At 35.6% G+C, this 22,877-nt stretch overlaps 1 protein-coding gene across 4 annotated transcripts in view; it reads left to right on the top strand.

The window, feature by feature from the left end:
- arhgef3 (Rho guanine nucleotide exchange factor (GEF) 3) overlaps positions 1-22,877 on the top strand; it is a 165,337-nt gene that overhangs the window by 137,066 nt on the left and 5,394 nt on the right. For 3 of the 4 annotated variants that reach the window (XM_067395770.1, XM_067395771.1, XM_067395772.1), the window contains 7 exons: positions 13,798-13,905; positions 15,144-15,314; positions 18,259-18,321; positions 19,040-19,136; positions 20,489-20,565; positions 21,835-22,092; positions 22,429-22,599. In XM_067395770.1, coding sequence (XP_067251871.1) covers positions 13,798-13,905; positions 15,144-15,314; positions 18,259-18,321; positions 19,040-19,136; positions 20,489-20,565; positions 21,835-22,092; positions 22,429-22,599 — 945 coding nt within the window. Of the gene's footprint in view, positions 1-2,305; positions 2,548-13,797; positions 13,906-15,143; positions 15,315-18,258; positions 18,322-19,039; positions 19,137-20,488; positions 20,566-21,834; positions 22,093-22,428; positions 22,600-22,877 lie in introns of those variants that run through there. The other variant, XM_067395773.1, reaches the window with a different exon arrangement.

Here is a 22,877-nt window from a genome sequence, read left to right as displayed (position 1 = left end):
TCCCTGTTCTGGAAATGGTTACACACCTGATCCCTTGTGTATAAGCCTTCATTTCATGGAGTTATTTGTTCGGTGTCGTTTATGTTTATGTGGTTGTGTTATTGTAAAATAAAGTGTTTATGTTGGATTCTCCTCCTCATAATGCACTCAATATAGCCACCACCTGACACCATCCATATCTAGAAAACAAAATATCAGGGATTTAGGAATGGTCTTTTTAGTAAGGAGATAAATTGAGCTATATACAAGTTTAATTTACACTGCCATGTGGGGTATTTTTGATCCAATATTCTAAATAAATAGAGATTCACACACAAACACAAAAAAAAAAAAAATCATATGCACAAATAAATAGAATGAGATCCACAAAAAAATATGTTAGGAGTTTCACAGAAATTAATTAAATTCACCAAAAAATAAATAAATAAATAAATAAAATGAGATTTGCTAATAAAAAACATATTCACAAATATGTTTTTATATCTCATGCACAACTCTAACCTGGCATTCATTTGTGAATCGCTTTCTGTGCATTTGTGAATTGCAACACACATTTGTGGATCTCTTCCTTTGCATTTATGGATTTTGAAACTGCAGACAAATCCACAAATAGGTCGACTCCACCCACCGGCTACTCAAACCAGATAACGGCCACATTGCCAATTGACCAATCGCAGCATGTTCTCGTTACAACCAATCACATTTTGCTTTCAATCAGGGCGGGAACAGCTTTGCACCCCTGAAAGGAGTTGGCACTTCGTTCGAATTTAGCTTAAGTGCTAAAAAACACCCCATTTTCAAAAAAGATTTTTGGAGTATAATGTTTCTTTAAATTGCTATCAGGATCAATGAGTCAGTATAAAGGTCTATGCATGAATTATGATCATTCACAGATCCCATGCTAGAACACCTTCACCTGACGTGAGTGGGACGATGCAGAAAATAGAAGGCATTACAATCATTATATACAAATGGATCACATTATTATGGTTCATGTAAATGCTGCTAGTGATACTGTCTACAAATGTTTGGATTTTTTTTTTTTTTTTTCCATTATGGTCAGCCATTTCCTTTCTGAAACATTAAATAAGACTCATTTCAGGAAGTATTAACATATTAAGCCCTCAGCCTGTGTTTTTTTTTTTATTTTTTTTTATTTTATTTTTTTTATTAGGTCTGCAAAAACTAGATCACTTCATTTATGACTGACAACTTCATAAATGACAACTGTCGTAGCCACAGAATTCAGCTTTTGTTCTCAAGCATGTTCAGTCTACTTGGCATGTGCATAAATTGTTGTGGACTAATGAATTGCACATGTCCAGAGGTCAGAAGGAGGGGTCGTCCACCACCATTTAGGTGCTGTTTGTGGTTATTTGAGTGGCACCTTGTTGAGTGAATGTTAAAGGCTTCTGTTTGTTTACCGTCAGTGCCATGGCTGCGGTTCAGCTGAGCGGTTGCTGCACTTCCCCATGACTGATAGCTGCACAATCGCAGGAACTTCGCACCCAGGGCTGAACAAAACCTGTGAATTTGGGCCTGATTTCCCCCAAATATAATCATACAAAAAATTACAAAAAAAAACATATGTATATTAATGTACAAAGACCCACATTAGTGGGGTCATTATTACGTTACATTATTATGTTTTTTTTTGTTTTTTTTTTTTTACTACTGTACTGTTCTTTTAGATGTATTAATTTAAATACATAAATAATTTTTATTTATTAATATAATTTTTCTCTATTTATTTATTTATTTAGATCAAATTTATTATTAATGTAATCTTAAAATATTTGTTTATTTTATTTAATCGGTTTTAACAACTTTTCCCCACACCCCAGTTTGAAATTTAAAAATGAAAGTATGACAATCCCCCAGGCCACTGACCTCATGTTCAGCATTCAAAAATATAGCAGCCAATGACAAATGACAATATTTGCTTGCAGCATTATGATTGGTCTTTATCAAAGTTAAAGATCTGCGTTTATTAATTATCTAGTTTATATTATATTAGAAAAGTCTCACTCAGCTCAACTCACTCAAATACCTGCTGGCTGCCTATATCTATGTTTAGATTTATTTCATAGTTACCTAATATTACATAGTTATCTAATACCTAATATTGTTTTCAGTTAACGTTAATGGAGAAAAAGATGAATTCCCAGTCGTTTATTAATCTCATTGGGCAGTAGTTTATCAGCTCCCTACATGAGTCGGATGCGGTTTGGGTGAAATCGTTCTCTCCGTGCGCGTTCATGCTGCGCGCCCAGCTGGAGTGGAACATTACTTGCGCGCACCCGCGTGCTCTCAACTCTCAACTCAAGCGTTCGCAGCTAACAGACGTGCGTTCGAGAATGCCGCTGTAGTCCGCAAAGCTGGCAGGCGTCGTGTGTGACATTCCCCTCGTTATTCCCTCCGCAACAGACCACAGCGTCAGCATGGTAGCGAAGGATTACCCGATAGCTATACTTGCTGATCAAACGAGCCAACTGCAGCCTGGACGAGCCGAGCAGCCGCGGCTGTAACTCTGGGAGAGAGCTGGAGGTGAGATTCGCCCTGCTATTAAACTTGACTATGAGGATAGAGTTATTAAACGCAATATACTGTTATTAAACAGTAAATGACTCAAGTGGATTGCTGTTATTATTATTATTATTATAAATATAAATCCAATAATAATAAATAAATAAGTATCTATTTATTTGCAACTCTAATAATATCATTATTGTAAGCATTTTTTGTTCAGCGTGAATAATACTTTTTGCTACTTTTTGCATTGTTGTGGATATTTTAAAAGGTGTATTTGTTTAAATGTTCTTCTTTAAGAGCATTATGTGAATTGTTTTGATTAATACTGTTTAGTCACCAATTGGCTTGTTTTATTGTTAACAAACTGACCATGTGTGTGATGCAGCTAACAAAATGTTTTTCTAACTTTCCAATTAAGTTATGAAATGTTATTTCTCTCTAAATATTCTCTGCACATCCTTCAAAACATCCAGTTTTAAAATGTTTTTAAAAACGTTTGAGACCGTTTAAGAAAACATTAAGGGAACTGTCCATTTTATCATTTTGCAAGCATCATGGTAACATTACTGTGATCTCTGAACATTCTGAAACAAGTAGTATCATTTAAAAAGTTAGACTAACATATAATTAAAATGTTTCAGAAAAAAAAAAACAGCTATGAATGATGTAATACTGTATAAATAATGTTTTTTTTGTGCTAACGTTTTGTTAAATTTCAATTTAACATTTAAGAAGATTTGTTCATTATTGTTGAGACGAGAACCTTGCCAAAGTTCTGAGAACGTTCTGTGTTGGTGGGGTTTGTCCATGCTTGCCTAAAATCCTGAAATCACTGTTCATGATGATCAGTTTGATTTGGTTGTAGTCTTGATCAAAGTACCTTGAAATACTAGACTGATATTTGAGTTTGTAACTTCATTCTCATAGAAGCAAATGTCAGATTTAGTTGAGTTTCATCCCAGGGCTCAGTATGGTGGAATGTATGACAGCTGTCAGTCTGTGGTGTTTGGCTTCCTCTGATGAGGTTTCTGCATCTGTAGGTCAGTGCTGGGTTTTCTAATTTTTTTATTATTTTTTTTTTTTTGCGGTGTTGTTTGCCCAGAAGCATCAGCAAAGTGCAATCAAAAGGTTATTTAGAAATCACAATATGTGTGCTGTATGCTGATATATTTTTATCCTTCCCTCCTGTTGTTTGTAGTTTGATTTTGAATTATACAAACTTTGATTGTAGTGTGAAGTCGGCTAAACATCTATAGTGACCCAAAGAGCTGATAGAGAGTCTGGTTTTGATAAGAATGACTGGACAAAAAGCCTTGGCTTATGGTCATTGATGACAATAAAAGTCAAAAAAAGTCAAAATTTATTTATATAGCGCTTTTACAATTGGTAATTGTTTCAAAGCAGCTTTACATATTAGAAGCACAGAAAAAAAGGGAAGTGGTTAAAACTGTACAAACAAGCGTGGTAATATGTAACATATACAAGATGGTGCTACATTAAGCCAATGTCGGCTGACTTCCAGGGGTGGAAAAAAACCCCCTAGGAGAAAAACCCAGCGTGCTAGCACTGGGAAAAAAATCCTAGGAGGGAAAAAACCCCTTGGAAGATATATATATGTAAATGTATATGGAGATAGATATAGAGATTAAAAATCGATTATATATAAATATATGTAAGCGGATACAGGGATCCTGGGCTACGTTGTAGTCAGGTCCAGACGCAGGTTCTCCATCTGACCTGGATACGGCCTGGATCCAGCACCCGGCAAACCTCAGGATAAGCAGAGAGACAGATATTAGCGTAGATGCCATTCTTGTTCTGATGTACAGGTATATCTAGTGTTATAGGAAATGTTCTCGGTTCCGGCCGACCTAATTATTGCAGCGTAACAATCCTTTAACGGATTTGAAAAATGTTAATGTATTGATAATGTGTTATGTGTATGCAAGAGCAAAGAGATGTGTTTTTAGTCTAGATTTAAACTGACAGAGTGTGTCTGCTTCCCGAACAATGCTAGGAAGATTGTTCCAGAGTTTAGGTGCTAAATAGGAAAAGGATCTGCCGCCTTCAGTTGATTTTGATATTCTGGGTATTATCAACTGGCCTAAATTCTGAGATCGCAATAAACGTGAAGGACTATAATGCATTAAGAGCTCACTTAGGTACTGGGGAGCTAAACCATTTAGAGCTTTATAAGTAAGTAGCAAGATTTTAAAATCTATACGATGTTTAATAGGGAGCCAATGTAATGTTGACAGAACTGGGCTAATATGGTCATACTTTCTGGTTCTAGTAAGAACTCTAGCTGCCGCATTTTGAACCAACTGTAGTTTGTTTAAAAGCCGAGCAGAACAACCACCCAGTAGAGCGTTACAATAATCTAGTCTTGAGGTCATGAATGCATGAACCAACTGTTCCGCATTTGTCATTGAGAGCATATGTCGTAATTTAGATATATTTTTTAGATGGAAGAAGGCGGTTTTACAGATACTAGAAACATGACTTTCAAATGAAAGATTGGTATCAAAGAGCACACCCAGGTTCCTAACTGAGGACGAAGGTTTAATGTAGCACCCGTCAAGTGTTAGAGAGTATTCAAGGTTTTTTTGTGAGGAAGTTTTTGGTCCAAAGATTAGGAAATCAGTTTTTTCTGAATTTAATAATAAGAAATTTCTTGTCATCCAGTTTTTAATGTCAGCTATTCATTCTGTTAGTTTTGTGAATTTGTAGGTTTCGTCAGGGCGCGAGGAAATATAGAGCTGAGTATCATCAGCGTAGCAGTGAAAACTAACACCATGCTTCCTAATTATCTCTCCTAAGGGCAGCATGTACAGAGTGAAAAGCAACGGTCCTAATACTGAGCCTTGTGGTACCCCATATTTAACCTGTGATCGATACGACATCTCTTCATTAACTACCACAGACTGATAACGGTCAGATAAGTATGATTTGAACCATGCCAAAGCAATTCCACTAATGCCAATATAGTTTTCAAGTCTTTTTAAAAGAATGTTATGATCGATAGTGTCAAAAGCAGCACTGAGATCTAATAACACTAATAGAGAAATACAGCCACGATCGGATGATAGGAGTAGATCGTTTGTAACTCTAACGAGAGCAGTCTCAGTACTATGGTATGGTCTAAATCCTGACTGGAAATCCTCACAGATTCCATTTCTTTCTAAAAAGGAACACAGTTGTGTTGAAACTGCCTTTTCTAGTATCTTTGACAGAAAAGGTAGATTCGAGATTGGCCTGTAATTTACTAAATCTCTCGGATCTAGTTGAGGTTTTTTAATAAGAGGTTTGATAATAGCCTGCTTAAAGGTTTTTGGCACGTGTCCTAGTGTTAATGATGAATTAATTATATCAAGAAGTGGACCTACGACCTCTGGAAGCATTTCTTTCAGTAGTTTAGTCGGCATTGGGTCTAACATACATGTCGTTGATTTTGATGATTTGATAAGTTTAGATAATTCTTCCTCTCCTATAGCGGCGAATGATTCTAGTTTTACCTCAGGGACACTACAGTGCACTGTCTGAAGAGAAACTGTAGACGGTTGCATGTTTATAATTTTCTCTCTAATATTATCAATCTTGCAAGTAAAGAAGTTCATAAAGTCATTACTGCTGTGCTCTATGGAAACGTCAGCAGTTGAATCTCTGTTTCTAGTTAAGTTAGCCACTGTGTCAAATAAATACCTAGGATTATGTTTGTTTTCTATTAAGAGATTTGAAAAATAAGTAGATCTAGCATTTCTTATGGCTGTTCTGTACTCAATCATTTTTCTTTCCACGAAAGGCGAAAAACTTCTAGTTTTGTTTTCTTCCAACTACGTTCAGCTTTTCTAACAGCTCGTTTTAGAGCCCGAGTGTGCTCATCATACCACGGCGTTGGATTAGTTTCCTTAATCTTCTTTAGACGTAAAGGAGCTACCGCATCTAATGTGCTGGAAAAGAGAGAGCCAATAGTTTCTGTTGCAGCATCGAGTTCTTCTAAGTTGTCAGGTATACTAAGGCGATGAAACTGCTCGGGGAGATTATTTATAAAGCAATCTTTAGTGGCAGACGTGATTGTTCTACAATATTTATGGCTGGGTGGTGGTTTTGTAGCCTTGGCTAATTGTATTATACACGAGACTAAATAATGATCTGATATATCATCGCTCTGCTGTAGAATTTCAACAGCATCAATATCTATTCCATGCGACAGTATTAGATCTAGGGTATGATTACGACAATGAGTGGGTCCTGACACGTGTTGTCTAACTCCAATAGAGTTTAAAATATCTGCAAATGCCAATCCAAATGCGTCTTTATTATTATCTACATGGATATTAAAATCACCAACAACAAGGACTTTATCCGCAGCCAGTACTAACTCTGATAGAAACTCAGCAAATTCTTTGATAAAGTCAGTATGGTGCGCTGGTGGCCTGTATACAGTAGCCAGCACAAATGTCAACTTACATAATGTTACATAAAGCACCATCACTTCAAAGGAATTATATTTGAAATTCTTTTGAATGATTCTGAATATATTACTATAAATTACAGCAACACCTCCCCCTTTGCCTTTCTGTCGAGGATTGTGTCGATAATCATAACCTTGAGGACTAGATTCATTTAAAGTAATGTAATCGTCTGGTTTTAGCCAGGTTTCTGTCAAACACAGCAAGTCTAGTTTATTGTCTGTGATAATTTCATTTACAATAAGTGCTTTTGAAGAAATAGATCTAATATTCAGTAACCCAAGCTTTATCATTTGTTTATCTGATTTATCTGTGATTTTCATTTTTTGAACATCAATTAAATTTTTACCCTTAAAAGGTTTTGGAAGTTTTTTGTATTTACTAGTTTGAGGTACAGACACAGTCTCTATGTGATAATATCTAGGTGAAAGTGTTTCTATGTGCTGTGAATTATCTGAGTTCTGTGACGTGAGGCGGCTAGCAGACGGTCGGTTTAGCCAGTTTGTCTGCGTCCTGATCTGGGCCCTGGTTTGTCATGTTTCAGCTCTAAGACTATTTGCCAAATTTCTAGAGAGAAGAGCAGCACCATCCCGGGAGGGATGAATACCATCTCTTTTCAACAGATCAGGTCTGCCCCAAAAGCTTTTCCAATTGTCTATGAAACCTATATTATTCTGCGCACACCACAGCCAGCCATTGAGTGATGATAACCTGCTAACTATCTCATCACTCCGACGAACAGGAAGAGGGCCAGAACAAATTACTTTTGCTGACATTGAATTTGCAAGTTCACACACCTCTTTAATGTTAATTTTAGTGATCTCCGACTGGCGAAGTCGAACATCATTTGTGCCGACGTGGATAATGATTTTAGAATATTTACGTTTAGCATTAGCCAGCACTTTTAAATTTGCTTTGATGTCAGGTGCTCTGGCCCCCGGCAAACATGTGACTATGGTGGCTGGTGTCTCTATTTTCACGTTCCGTGTAATAGAATCGCCAATTACTAGGGCACTTTCAACAGGATTCTCAGTGGGTGCGTCACTGAGTGGGGAGAACCTGTTTGATGTTCTAATCGGAACGGAAGAGTGGTGTTTGTTCTTGCCATTATGCCGCCTCACAGTCACCCAGTTAGCCTGCTGCGTGGCTTCTACAACCGGAACCGAATGTGTAGTGTTTACTAGGCTAGTCGCATCCAAAGCAGTATCTAAGGCCCTTTCATTCTCACTATCCTCAATTAAAGTTTGGATGCGTGTCTCTAATTCTGAGATTCTCTCTGTCAGCCTGACAATATCCCTGCATTTATCACATGTGTAAGTCTCACTGCTGACAGAAAGAGCTAAGCTGTACATGTTGCATTTACTACACATGATAATCGTCGGACATGACTGACCGTGTGTTTGATGAACGCCGTCCGAAAAACTGCAACGCACACGGGACTCGCTGGCTGGATGTCTCGGTCGCTTGCCGGTGCTTGGGGCGAGGGTGATGTGCGGGACGCTGTACCTCCCGGTGGATCGATGAATGCCGGGCAGCAACGTCTCCACAGCTTCCCGATCTGGCGAGGACAGATCAGAATAACATACATCGGATAAATCCGCCATTCAATCGACAAGGAAGGTTGGTTTAGAGGAAAAAAAGAAAGTAGACGGTAGCTAGCAGGCTATGGCTAACACTAGGTGATTACGCTGGTGGATTGCTAGTAATAAATCGTTCCGTTTAGTAATACTATGCAATAGGTTAAGTAATCTAGTGAAAAATAAGAAAGTTATATTATGTGAATAGGAATAAAGAGAAGGATTTAGGATAATCTCCACGAAGCTCCGAGCGTAGTACATATCTGTTGCCCTGTACATATCTGTTGCCCTGCTGACTGCTCATACATACAGCGCAATGTGCTGTCTTTTTTATTAATGGATCGCTCAGTTTGTGATTTACTTTTTTAATAAATCTTTTGACTGGTTGGTGAATCAGACTGAATTGCAGTCTTAAGTCTGAATCATAGACTGAATCAGTCAAACAACTCATTCAGCTCAGTGAATCAGTGCAGAAACAAAGTGCTATATAACATTGGGAAATGTTTACATATTAAATATATATTACAATGGCTCTTTTATCCTGATCAGTGTCTATACAGGAATGTCAGCTCTGGATCACACAATGGACTGCACTGAGTTTGAAGAACAGGCAAATGATGCTTTAAAATCATCTGCTTAGAAGCTTAATGTCAGAGATGAACGGTGCACACACAGTATGATTTTGTGTATTTGTCTGACTCGGGGAACTTGAGCTGTATGTTAACATTCGCATTCATCACAATGGCAGTTGCTCAGCTCACCCTGGAAACGGGCCTGGATGCTGCCGTTTTAGCTTTGTGGGTGCTCCATAATCATTTTATAGATATAAGCATTTAAAATTCACAGGAAATGCATCAACAAAGGGGGGAAAAACAGCATAGAATAATTAATGGATGAGTAGTGTGACCGGTCCCACTTTCATGAGGTGTAAATATGTCCCAGTTTCAGCTGTGAATAGGATGATTGACTGCAGAAAAGGAAAGCTGTTTTACTGATACATCCATGATGTGAAATTGCAAGGTAGTTTTTTTTTTTCTTTCAAATTTTATTTTCTGTCACTTTCAGAAATAAATCAGATTTTATAGATCAAATTCAGTCGGTTAAGACAAGCAGCAAAAACAAACCATAAAGAAAATAATCCATAGAAAAACAGACAACAGCGCACTCCAGACAGACAGCAAAGGAAAGCAAGGTATGCTGCCTTCTAAGATTGCTAATTTTTGCCAACTTCTAAAGGTGCGGTCACATTACCAAAATTATAATTAATAAAGGTTCATTGTCAGTAGTGAAATAATGTATGAAGCACAGCCTTAACAGAAGTAATTTTCAACACAAGCATTTTTTTTTTTTTTTTTTTTTGTTACGTAACCAACTTGAACTCAATGTAAAATTCTATTCAAGTTTATTTGTATAGCACTTCATTTTAGGAAGTATTCAGTTATGGTGAACTTATTTTAACCAAGTACAACCTGTTCCTGGGTCAACACCTTTGTTGATCCATGGAATAACATTTTATTCAATATCAGATTTGAGGGACACAGGATTTTAAGTTTACAGTTTAGGCTAGTTTAAAGTTTATGCTTTCAACCAGGGTTAGGTGCTTATACATCAGTGTTCACATATCTTTTCCCTCTAATTTTAGGGATAACATATGGGTAGGGTTAGGTTTAGGGGTAGGGATTGGAAAAGGGTAAGGACTAAATATTCAGACAAGAAATATTGATCTAGGACCATGTCTTACTTGGCAAAATCATGGTGACCATTCTGTTATCAGTCAGAGATGAGTGTCAACATAATTTCCATATGATAATAATAAAAAGCTATAAGATTATCAAGTTATGTGGATAGTTAACATTATTGTTCTGTTAAGCAGACATAGCAAAAAATTATTACTGCTTGTGATCATAAGGATTTCAATGTAAGGATAATATTTGATAGTTTTGTATGTTGATCCAAAGTTGGCATAGAATGAGTCTAGAGAAATAGGCTTATATTTCATTTAATGGCAAAAATAGCTTCCAGGCTAATTCAGAAATTGACTATATTACCCAATATTTGTTTTAGGATGCTTCCTGACCGTATACAGCAAGGCAGCTCTCTATGGTTTGGGACAGAAATTTAGAGTGCAATCACTGGGCTCCACAAACGAAAAGGTTTCTTTACTTTGTAATGTTGTCATTCCTTTTGGAGCTGGTTGGTTTGGTTCATAGTATAGAACACTTAATTTGATGCAGTTTTGAAATAGAGAAAATTACAGCACTCAATATGGCTGTAAATGTGCGTGATCACTGTTTATTTTTCGGTTTTGTACATCTTACATGGTTTTAACAGAACTTATTGAACTTATTTTAACAGAACTTACTGAATGATTGGGGTTTCTGTTTGCTGACTCACACAGGTTAACCACTCAACCAAGTGCGGCTTGGTGTTCTGTGTTATGTAAGCTTTATTTTGGGAAATCTGTTGTTTTGCTGGCCAACAGTGAGATAGGAGATTAGAAGAAGTCAAATGTCAAGATTTAACAAAGAAACACTGCATACTACAATCATTACTGACAAGCAGTAATATGAACAGTTTGTTAGTTTAAAAGGTTTCCTGCTACAGCATAGAATATACAACTTACTAGGGAAAAATTCATGCACCACCGTATAATCACCTAATGAAGCATGACACATGGACATTGATCCTGTACAAATCCAGGCCACACATCTGGGAGGCATGATGAGATCTGCATAAGCAAATATTGAACAATCGCATGCTGGTGTTTATTTATACATGTACTATATTTGGTGCATAGAAAGCATGAGATATTATAGTGCAGGGATGCACCAATACCGACAGTTTGGCCAATACCCATATCTACATGCATCTGGTCAAACAAGGAATTGAAACACAATACTTTACATCAAAAATATTTACTATTTAGTATTCTAAAAAAAAAAAAAAAACTATAGTTTAAACTAGTTAATGACAGGCATATCAGCCAGGCCAAATAATAGGCAACATGTTGCTATTTTGAGATTACACTGGTCACTGGTGTATCGTGTGTGGTAGATCTCCCCTATGCACCGGGCTTAAGTTAACTTGGGGCGTCTCCTAATTGACACTTACAAAATACCCTATTAAGCCCAAAATGCATGTGATGAGAATTTCGTCATCAGAAGAGTATGTGTGTACTGTACGCACAGCCGGATTTTTGTAACTGCGCGTACTTATGAGACATACAGTAAATAAGTGTGTGTATGGCTTTAGTTAACAACAGCTTAGGGACAAAATTGTCTCCAGACTTTAGATAAATCTGACAGAACCTTTATTTGGGGACATCTGAGGACATCTTCAATTCAGAAAAAAAAAAAAAAAAAAAGCAAATTAATAAATAAAATGTATGTTTTCTTTAAAAACATGTGCGTTCTCCAGACTCTGCTATGACTGTCCTACATAGATATAAGGCACAATGCTGATTGTGATGGATTGTCAATGAACACACACTGAAGGCTCTGAAATAAGTTTGCTTGTCTTCATGTTTTGCTTGTTCTACATCATTTCAGTCCTGAATCTTGATAGTTTGTGTAATGAGAATTGAGATTGTAGGGAATAAACATTAGGCTAAAACCACCAGTTGTTTTCTTTTTGTGTCATGGCCCACAAAAAAAAAAAAAAAAGAAAAAATTTGGTTAAATGGACATTAACGGAAACCTCAACATCTCGGCTCAAGAGGGTCCTAGCTTCTTGAAACAAAAACTGATCCCTAGCAAAACCCCCAGTGTTAAATAAATTTTGCCTGTGTGTGTATATAATCCACACAGGTTATATAAACATTGGCAGTGTTAATTTAACACTGGGAGTTTTGCTACATGAACATATATATAATATTTTGCACAGTTTTGTTTCTTAGACTTAAAACTCGAAACATAAGGATCAAGGTTGTTCAAAGTTCCATTTTGGGTCAGTTTATAATGGGAATGATTTGAGTCTATGTAACTTTTTAGGGGGCACCGATGTAGGAAGTTTGCATGCAGAACATTTCAGGGTTGAGTCTTTTTTTAACAGGGAAAGGAAAGCGTGAGATTCCACTCAGTTTTGGGTTGATTATCTCTGGTGAGAGTTCTGATTGGAAGCTACAATTTTCACAGATGTAAGTCATGTTGAAAGGCATACTTTATTTATGTGTTTTGAAAATGCAAATGCATTTTACAGTATATGTTTTTTACAATTGTTTATGCTGGTCAATGAGGTTTAAAACAGTGACTCGATCAGGACTTGTGGACCATTATAGGGGGCCTCTGCAATCTGACCTAATAAGTCTTAAAATTATTTAAATTACTCCGTTTAAGCTGATATTTGAAGGCCCTTATTATTTTTAGAATATGTACCTTTTTTGCTTTTATTGTAATAAAAATAAATAAAATACTGCATATGATGTCAGTTTAATGTTGTACATCTTTATTTTTTAACCCTAACCCTCTGTTGGACGATTTGAGATGGAATGTAAATATTTTAACATGCAATCTCAGTTTTGCATCATTATTTTTGTATTTTTTTGCTGTCAATATCTGTTTTAGGGTTCTCTTGTTTATAGTGGGTGTCTAGGTCTTATAGAGTAAACTGTGAATATTTTGTAAACGAGGCATCAACCTCCTATGCTACATCGCATGCATGGATGGATGGATGGATGGATGGATGGATGGATGGATGGATTATAGACAGATGGATGGATTATATCCATCAATCCATCTGCCTGGATGGATAGAAATAAGTAAATTTTACTAAATATTTCCTCAATCTAAAACATTTGAAAACAGAAAATGTTTATAAATCTGAAATGTAAAGGAGGACCACAACATCTGGCAGGGTTATAGGCCAATTCTGTTCATCTCGAAATGGTGAAATATCAGCTGATCAGCCTTTGATCACTGCTTTTGTAACACAATTACTTGTGAAATCATGTTCCTGTAGCTAGAAACATTTATTTTCATGAACTTGCACAAACAGTTTGTTTCAACCCTAACATGTGTCTTAATGCTGATGTCATAGTGAATCAGAGACATCTACTCCCTGCAAGGCAAACACTTGCAGAAACCTTTTAATCACAGTCTTGACAGCGTATGCCTCACAGTCAGCCAGGCTGAAGCCTCATGGCCTCAGGGCAGCAGGTGTGATCACTTCAATAGCTGCAGGTGTGAGGTGTTCATCTGTTATGTGTGTGTGATCTACAGGAGCCCAGCACCAAGCGGGTGAAGCCTCTGTCTCGAGTGACGTCGCTGGCAAGTCTCATCCCTCCAGTTAAAGCTGCTCCACTCAAACGCATCGGACAGACATTGCAGGTACAGGCCTGAATGCACTATCTACTCCATTAACTCGATGTGCTAGAGTTTTATCCATTCTGCTCTGAAGGCATAATGGTTAATGGTTAAATTAATATTTAATGTCCCTTATTATCTAGGATATGTGCTATTGTAATAAAAATAAATAAAATACTACATATGATGTCAGTTTAACATTGTACATCTTTATTTTTTGTACATGTTTACTGCAACTTAGAGGTGGCTTGTTAATGCTTATTGTGTTTAAATTGAGTTGTGGTTTCAGATGTTTGATGATTGATTCAAGTAAATACTCAAAAAAATGACATGGATTTTCAGAGATTTAGTCAATAATTGTATGATATTTGCTGAGCGTCTTTTTGTGCCGGTCTTAATGAGTTGAGCCATTAATTTAAATGATTCATTCAAATGAGTGATTGACAATATTGCGTCTAAAGTAACTCAAAATGTTTATTGAACTGTTTTATAAAATCAGTGTGACACTTTTACTCATATTGCTTAACTAAATCTAAAGATGGGGCCATTTGTGAAAAATGGCCCAGTATATGCAGTATTACATTTCGGGGTCATTTTAACAGCATTAAAACAGGCAGTGAATGCGTTTTGAATGGTTTTTGCAAAGCAAGTGACCTACTGGATAATGTCAGCTTCCACTACTCTAAAATTATAATCAGGATATCATCGTAGAAAAAATATACACCCCTACAAGAAATAGAACGCAAAATATAGCACATCAAAAGGGCTTTTCCTATTTAAACTAGTTAACCCTGTGCTAAAAGTTAAGCTTCACGTTTCGTAATATCTCATAATTTACCCAATGTTAACAATTAATCCTGATTATTCATAAGCTGATGTTTCACACTGTACATTCCTAAACCCTGGGTTAACGTTCTTATTTGCATATTTGTTGTGTCTGCGATATGTTTACATTAAGGCTGTACTAGTATTGTGCATCCTCATATTATATATTGTCAACTGTTGGATCAAAATTATACAAATTTATACTGACAGGGTTAAAAGCAGGGATTAGAATGAAGATAACCCAGGGTTAAGCACGAGCCCCAATGTAAAAAGCCCTCATGACTATTAATTGGCATTTAATTTACATTCATGCATTTACATATTATAGCAGATTCTTTTATCCAAAGTGACTTAAAAAAGAGCAACAAAAACAAAAGTGGAGTAATCGTCAGTATTCAACTATATTCTCAGTTTTTCTTATTCTCCTTCCTCTTCAGCGTTCCATTAGTTTCCGCAGTGACTGCAGACCAGAGATCATGGCACCTCGGCCGTGGGGCAGGCAGATCCCGCCAGCCATCACCAAACGCCGCGACAGCAAGCTGTGGAGCGAGACATTTGATTTAGGCCTGGGTCATATGCTGTCCTCAAAAGAGATCAAGAGACAAGAGGTGACTTCACTACAGTCAAATCCCACACTCAACTCTGACTGGTCAGTGCTGTATTTTGGTACATTGTATTTCTCACAGTATTTGAGCTGAACGTCTGGTTCAGAAAACCGCATTTGGATGAAATCTAAGAATCTTTTATGAAACCAAAATCTCTTGAATGTTGAATATACCTCATTCTAGGCTTTCATTATGAGTGAAATTTCACAATTCTTGTTACAGTCCTTTATATAAAAGTTAATATAAATATAGACAAATTAAATGTAGCCTTTAGGTACTTCTTAATTAAGTAAACCTATAATTATCCTAATAACTAAATTAAATAGTCAATAATAATGAAAAATATGGCTGCCCACTGCTCCGGGTGTGTGTTCAGTGTGTGAGTTCAATACTTACTACTGTGTGTGTACACTTGGATGGGTGAAATGCAGAGCACAAATTCTGAGTATGAGTTCAAAAACCAAATGACAAGCAACAGAGTAAATTAAAACAACATAACATGGATACTAATTAAGTAAACAGAGCTTTTCCTGAAATCTAGCAGCAGTATCAAGTAAAAATTTAAATGTTTACAAAAAGATATAGTAATAGCAATGCAAATTAAAAGTTCTTACAATATTACAGAAAGTACAAATGACTGCAAACTCAACACACATTTACATGTTATGTGTCTATCACCATCTATGATGTCATTCATTTTTGACAGTTCAGACACTATTTGTTTAAATAACTAAAAATTAAATAAAGACATCTTTTCATAAGTATTTTTCAGTTGGATTCATATCTAAATATTCTGAAATCACATCTATAACAATAAAGGCTACTTTTTGTCAAAGTTTAGTATTTTTTGTATAATTTTTTTATTTTTTTTTTTAATATTGTTACATTATGATGAGACCCCGCTTAGAAATTGGACAAAATTCATCCTCAAAATCAACATTTAATTTTTTTTTTTTTTTTCAGTACAAAAAAATGCTTATATTTTTTTACTTTTAAAACTGCATTTTCCAAAAGATGGGCAAAAATCTTACATTAAACCATGTCAAATTATCCATGTTATCCCCATGAATGAAAGTTAGAAATGTGGGTCTTTTATAAAGTGAATTTTACATAATAAACTGTTTTTTGTATAAAAAAAACATATATATATATATATATTACAGCTATGGAAAAAATTAAGAGACCACTTAACATTGATTTCTGAACTTGAAGTGGTCTCTTATTTTTTTCCATTATATATATATATATATATATATATATATATATATATATATATATATATATATATATATATATATATATATATATATATATATATATATATATATATATATATATATATATATATATATATATACATATATATTATATATATACATATACTGTACATATACATATACATATATACCTATATACATATATACATACATACATACATACATACATACACACACACACACATATATATACATACACATATATATACATACATACATACATTATATATACATATATATATACATACATACTTTATATATATATATATATATATATATATATATACATACATACATACATACATTATATATACATATATATACATACATACTTTATATATACATATATATACATACATACATACATTATATATACATATATATACATACATACATACATTATATATACATATATATACATACATACATACATTATATATACATATATATACATACATACTTTATATATACATATATATACATACATACATACATTATATATATATATATATATATATGTATATATTATATAAATATAATTATATATATATATTATATATTTATTTATTTATTTTTATAAATTTAAAAGAGATTACAAATCCTCCCAAAACTACACAAATATGAAGTAAAAACATGAATAAACAGAGTAAAATTACATTTGTTTTGTGAGTGTGTCACACCCTGAGTGTGACCTTTTTTTTTTTACACTAACATAAAAACAAGATATCACTCCATTTTTTTTTTTCTTTGTAGATATAGAAAGTGTTAACTGTATAAAGTTTCATGTCATTTGGACAAAGAGAACAATTTTTTTTTATTTGAGAAAACATTGTTTGGGGTCTGTGCAGCATGAGCTACATGAGCAAATAAGCTATTTGTTCATGTACACATACCGGATATTGTGCTAAGAAACACTGTTTACAGATCAAACAGAGATCTGGATGGATATATCCGAGATTAAGGATGTCTATGATGTAAATGTACAGTATCTAATTAATAGAGTATTAAACATAAATATTCCACTATTCACATCTGTATAGCTGCTGTGGTGAAGCACGCTGCATGGATTGAGCGCAGCGTGAGAGTTTTGAGCGCGCATTCTTTTCTCACAAACAAAAAGTTTTTAGTTAAATTCAGATATTTCAGTAGCACAGAAAGTAAGTTCACTCACTCAACACACAATCATGATTTGACTTAAAACTAAATCGTATATGTAAGTGAAAACATAAACTGTTACATGATTTATACAACAAGTGGATCTCTGTTATTATGTGAAAACGTCATGTGATATACCGCTGCATTGGAGCACCTCTAAATGTGCACTGTTCTATTAAATGAAAGATAAAATACATTAGAACAATAAAATGAACAGTAAAAGTTACAGAAGACATTTTAACAGACATAAGGCATTAAAATGACTAAAGGAACAGTCTATTTTCTAAACAAATATAGCTAGCTAATATTATTCTTTTAGTTTTTCTACCCAATATTTTTTTTATAAAAATTACAAATGCAATAAAATTCTGTATCACAAGTACATTTTAAACTTTTAAATTTACTTATAAATGGGTAAATAACCAGAATATCTGCAAGATGCATGTGATTTTTCGTATCTCTCATTGTAGTTCCTCTTTCCTTTTGTTGTTGCTTTTCTGTCATCTTTTTGTCAGGCCATCTTTGAGCTGTCTCAGGGAGAACAGGACCTGATTGAGGACTTGAAGCTGGCCAAGAAGGTACACTCTTCTTTTCCCATTACTTCATACAGCATCAACAACTCTTTTTGTGGGGTCCAGTTTTACCCCTGGATCTTTGTTTCTCCAGCACAGAGGTTCCCAAACATTTTTTTTTTCTTTTTTTTTTCTCAGCTCAACATCTTTGACATAAAATATTTTCTTGAAGTACCTCCTAGTTAAAGGGATAGTTCACCCAAAAATGAAAATTCTGTCATCATTTACTCACCCTCAAGTTGTTCCAAACCTGTATAAATTTCTTTATTCTGCTGAATGCAAAGGAAGATATTTTGAAGAATGTTGGTAACCAAACATTTTTCCAAGTCATTGGTGCCCCACAACTGTTTGGTTACCAACAATTTTCAAAATATTTTGCGTTCAGCATAACAAAGAAATTTATACAGGTTTGGAACAACTTGAGGATAAGTAAATGATGACAGAATTTTCAATTTTGGGTGAACTATCCCTTTTAATAATAATCCATAATTTAACACATTCTACATAACTCTATTTAAAAAATAATTAGTGTCTAATCAAATCAAGAACCCCCATTTGGGAAACCCTGCTCTAGCACATGAGATTATTTGGCGATTGTTTTTACATTCTGTTCTCAGCTTGTTCTTAATAATTTTCAGTAAGATTTGCAAATACTTACTCAGTTCTGCTAGAGTAGATTTGAATGTTTGAGTTTTTTCTGTCTGATTGTGTTATTTCATCATAGGCGTACCATGACCCAATGCTGAAGCTGTCGATTATGATGGAACATGAACTCAATCAAATCTTCGGCACGCTGGACTCCCTTATTCCACTGCATGAAGGTGAGCAGATGCGTTCTGTCATCTCTGTGCGTTCCTGCGTGTCTTAACCAGGTGCAATACAACACATTTACTGCTGGATCCATTTATCCAAAGTGTAAGTGCGATCTGACACAATAACAGCAAATCAGAACACAAGTAATGGAAATTGTACAGTAAGTAATGATACCACTCATTACATGACTGCTTAAATAAGTAAATGGAGATAAATTGTTATGCAAGACAGCACAGAAGATCACACAAATAAATGCCAGAGCATCTAAAATCAGATCAGCACCTTGTTTCATTCCAAAGTTGTGAATTTAACTTGCGAAAATTGAAATATTGCATGAAACATTTGTGAATAAAGCAGTGCTTCCGTTCCATGTGTTCAAGAGAATAAAACTTCTTGGGAAATTGGCGCAAAATATCTAATGACAGGCTTTGGCTCAGGCATTTCAGGTCCACTATGCTGAGGCCAAGTCACATTTTTCAAGGGATTTATTTGGTAAATGTTTCCATCGTATGTCTTCTTATTGGTTAAAAAAAAGATCCACCACAATTGAGAGCATAAGTATTTTATGCACATTTTTAGAATTTATGTGCATCTTGGTATTTCTATAGACTGATTTTTTCTTTAATGCGATATCCCAAAATGCACATAAAAACAGGTGAATAGAAACTAATGAGGCACAAAGTCGTTTTCCAGAACCTTCTCTGCTCCTCTCTGATGGAATGAGCTGCCTTCCTCTCTACCTGAACTGGTGAAACCATCTCAACTTTCAGGAAGCAGCTGAAAACATAAATGTAGATCAAATCACATAAATAAGTTGACAAAAATCACCTCACATAAAGACTGTAATTTCCCTGAATCACTAAAAACAATACTTTATTGAAATATGAAAACATATGATATAGTATAGACAAATATACTACATACTGGACTTATGATAGCAACCTGAATCATAACAAAGCACTGTTTGTCAGAGGAGAACTGGCCCCCCGACTAAGCCTGGTTTCTCCCAAGGTTTTTTTTTTCTCCATTTTAACACCTATTTGCCACTTGTTTGCCACCTGATGCCACCTGTTGGAGTTTGGGTTCCTTGCCGCTGTCGCCTTTGGCTTGCTTGGTTGGGGACACTTGACATTTGACTTGGCATTTGATAATCAACAGTGCTTTGATCTGCCTGCATTGACACTATTCTTTAAGAGCTGCTGTGCAGCCAAAATAATGTACCAGGTATCAATATAAAGCTGCTTTGACACAATCTACATTGTAAAAAGCGCTATATAAATAAAGGTGACTTGACCAATACTTTTCCATGTGTGACATAACTGACAGAGATGGAAAAAAGTGTTTCTCTGTGATCTTGTAGATTTGCTGAGTCGACTGCGAGAGGCCAGGAAGCCTGATGGCTTGACCGATAATGTGGGCCATATTCTAGTAGACTGGGTAAGATCATCTCACTGCCATGGTTTATTTTCAGCCATGTATGAAGTTCTCTCCATCTGATAAAAACAGATGAAAAATATTGAGCTGAAGGCTGGAATACACTATACAAGTTTTGCACCAATTTACAGTCTGGACGAGTCTACGCTAGTTGCTGAAAGATTTCAGACTTGACCAGGGGACCTTACCCCAATGACTGGTTCTGATATTTTCAGACAGAACGTTAGTTCAAGGGCTTGTTCACCCAAAAATGAAAATTCTGTCATTAATTACTCGCCCTTAAGTCGTTCCAAACCCGTAAGACTTTCATTCATTCTCGGAACACAAATGAAGATATTTTTAACAAAATCTGAACGATTTCTGTCCCTCCATTGACAGTTACGCAACTACCACTTTGATGCTTCAAAAGTTCACAAACAGATGGTAAAACTAATCTGTATGAATTGTGTGGTTTAGTCCAAATTTTCTGAAGAGACACAATCACTTTATATGATGAACAGATTGAATTTGGGCTTTTATTCACATATAAACATTCATCAATGCACACATTAGTTATGATAAACAGAGGAGAACCAATAAGTTTCATTCTTGTGTATTATGCAGCACTTTTGAGCTTCCACAAGAATCAATGAGATTTGTTCTCGCTGGAAATTACTTTATTCAACAATTTCTTCTCATCCATCTCGGTCTGCTACGCAAGTTGACGTTGTACACACAGTGCAGCGCTTCCAGGTTGTACGCCAGAATGCCGGCTCATTATTGGCTAGCTCCTGCATCAGCATTACATGCATACGTCGTGGTGCTCGCGTGAACAGCATCGGCCAATACAGAGCCAGCGTTCTTTATTTTTGTTTTTTGTGCACACATATTCTCATCTCTTAATAACATTAAGGTTGAACCACTGTAGTCACATGGACTCTTTTAACGATGTCTTTAATACCTTTCTGGGCCTTGAAAGTGGCTCATGGATTTCATCAAAAAAAAATCATAATTTGTGTTCTGAAAAAGGCCTTATGGGTTTGGAGCGACATGGGTGAGTAATTAATGACGGAGTTTTAATTTTTGGGTGAACTAACCCTTTAAGTTAAACTTATGTCAAGCTAGCTTGTGAAATGTTAGTTAATTACACTGCTAGTTAGTAACAAAAAGCTAACTACATTGAATCTGACCCCCGTAATTTATGTTAGCATCAAAAACACAGTGATGAACAGCATCCACAAGCAGGAATGGACCCCCCTGTTCATGAAAATGTCTCTTTGATTCTCATTGTAGCTCCCTTGTCTTGAAACCTACAACAGCTACTGCAGTAACCAGGTAGCAGCCAAAGCATTGCTGGACCATAAGAAACAGGACCATCGGGTGCATGACTTCCTTCAGCGCTGCCTGGAATCACCTTTCAGCCGCAAACTGGACCTCTGGAACTTTCTGGACATTCCACGCAGTCGACTGGTCAAATACCCGCTGCTGCTCCGAGAGATCCTCAAACACACAGCCAATGATCACCCCGACCGGCAACACCTGGATGAAGCTGTGAGTTACTGTCACCGTAATTCACACCTTCAGATTCCTTCACTGCTCTTACACTGCAACTCTTTAAATTAAAAGAAAATTTTAAGTCTTTTCTAATTTACTCCTGGATAATTCTGCTAGTTTACATTAAATCTGCATAGTGTGTATTGAACTAAATTAATGTGCTAACATGGATGATTTGTGTTGCTAATATGTCATCAAAAATACCTAACACCAAAATAAATAACCTCTTGACCCCATGTTTTTTGTTTTCAGCTGTGAGATGCCAAAACTTAATGGCTTCTTACACCTATGGCCTAATTGTCTCTTTTCTGTGCTGCTCTTTGACTTTCATAGATTAACATGATCCAGAGCATTGTGGCTGATATTAACACACAGACGGGCGAGTCGGAGTGCCGTTACTACAAGGAACGCTTACTGTATCTGGAAAGCGGCCAGAAAGATCTATTGATCGACAGCTCACGGATCCTCAGCTGCCATGGAGAACTCAAGAACAACAGAGGAGCTGTAAAAACTCTTAGCATTTTTTCTGGTTTTTAGTCATTTGTCATTCAGGTGTTGGTGGGAAAAAATCATATTACCCCCAAAAAGCTCCAAAAAGGTCTTTACATTCCCAAAGAACTGGTCGTCAGTTTTATTTTTTTATTTTTCTAGTGGCATCAAATCTGAGAAGTATTATAAAACTTCTGTTTGGTTTGACTTTTTCAGAAGCAAGTGAACTAGATAGTGTAAGAAAAAAAAAAAGATGAGTATGTTAAAGATCTTAACAGATAAGTTTATTGCAG

This window comes from Chanodichthys erythropterus, chromosome 10 (assembly GCF_024489055.1).
Source record: "Chanodichthys erythropterus isolate Z2021 chromosome 10, ASM2448905v1, whole genome shotgun sequence".
Lineage (NCBI taxonomy): Eukaryota > Metazoa > Chordata > Actinopteri > Cypriniformes > Xenocyprididae > Chanodichthys > Chanodichthys erythropterus.
Note: the sequence above shows the minus strand (reverse complement) of the source record. Positions and strands in the feature narration are given on the sequence as shown.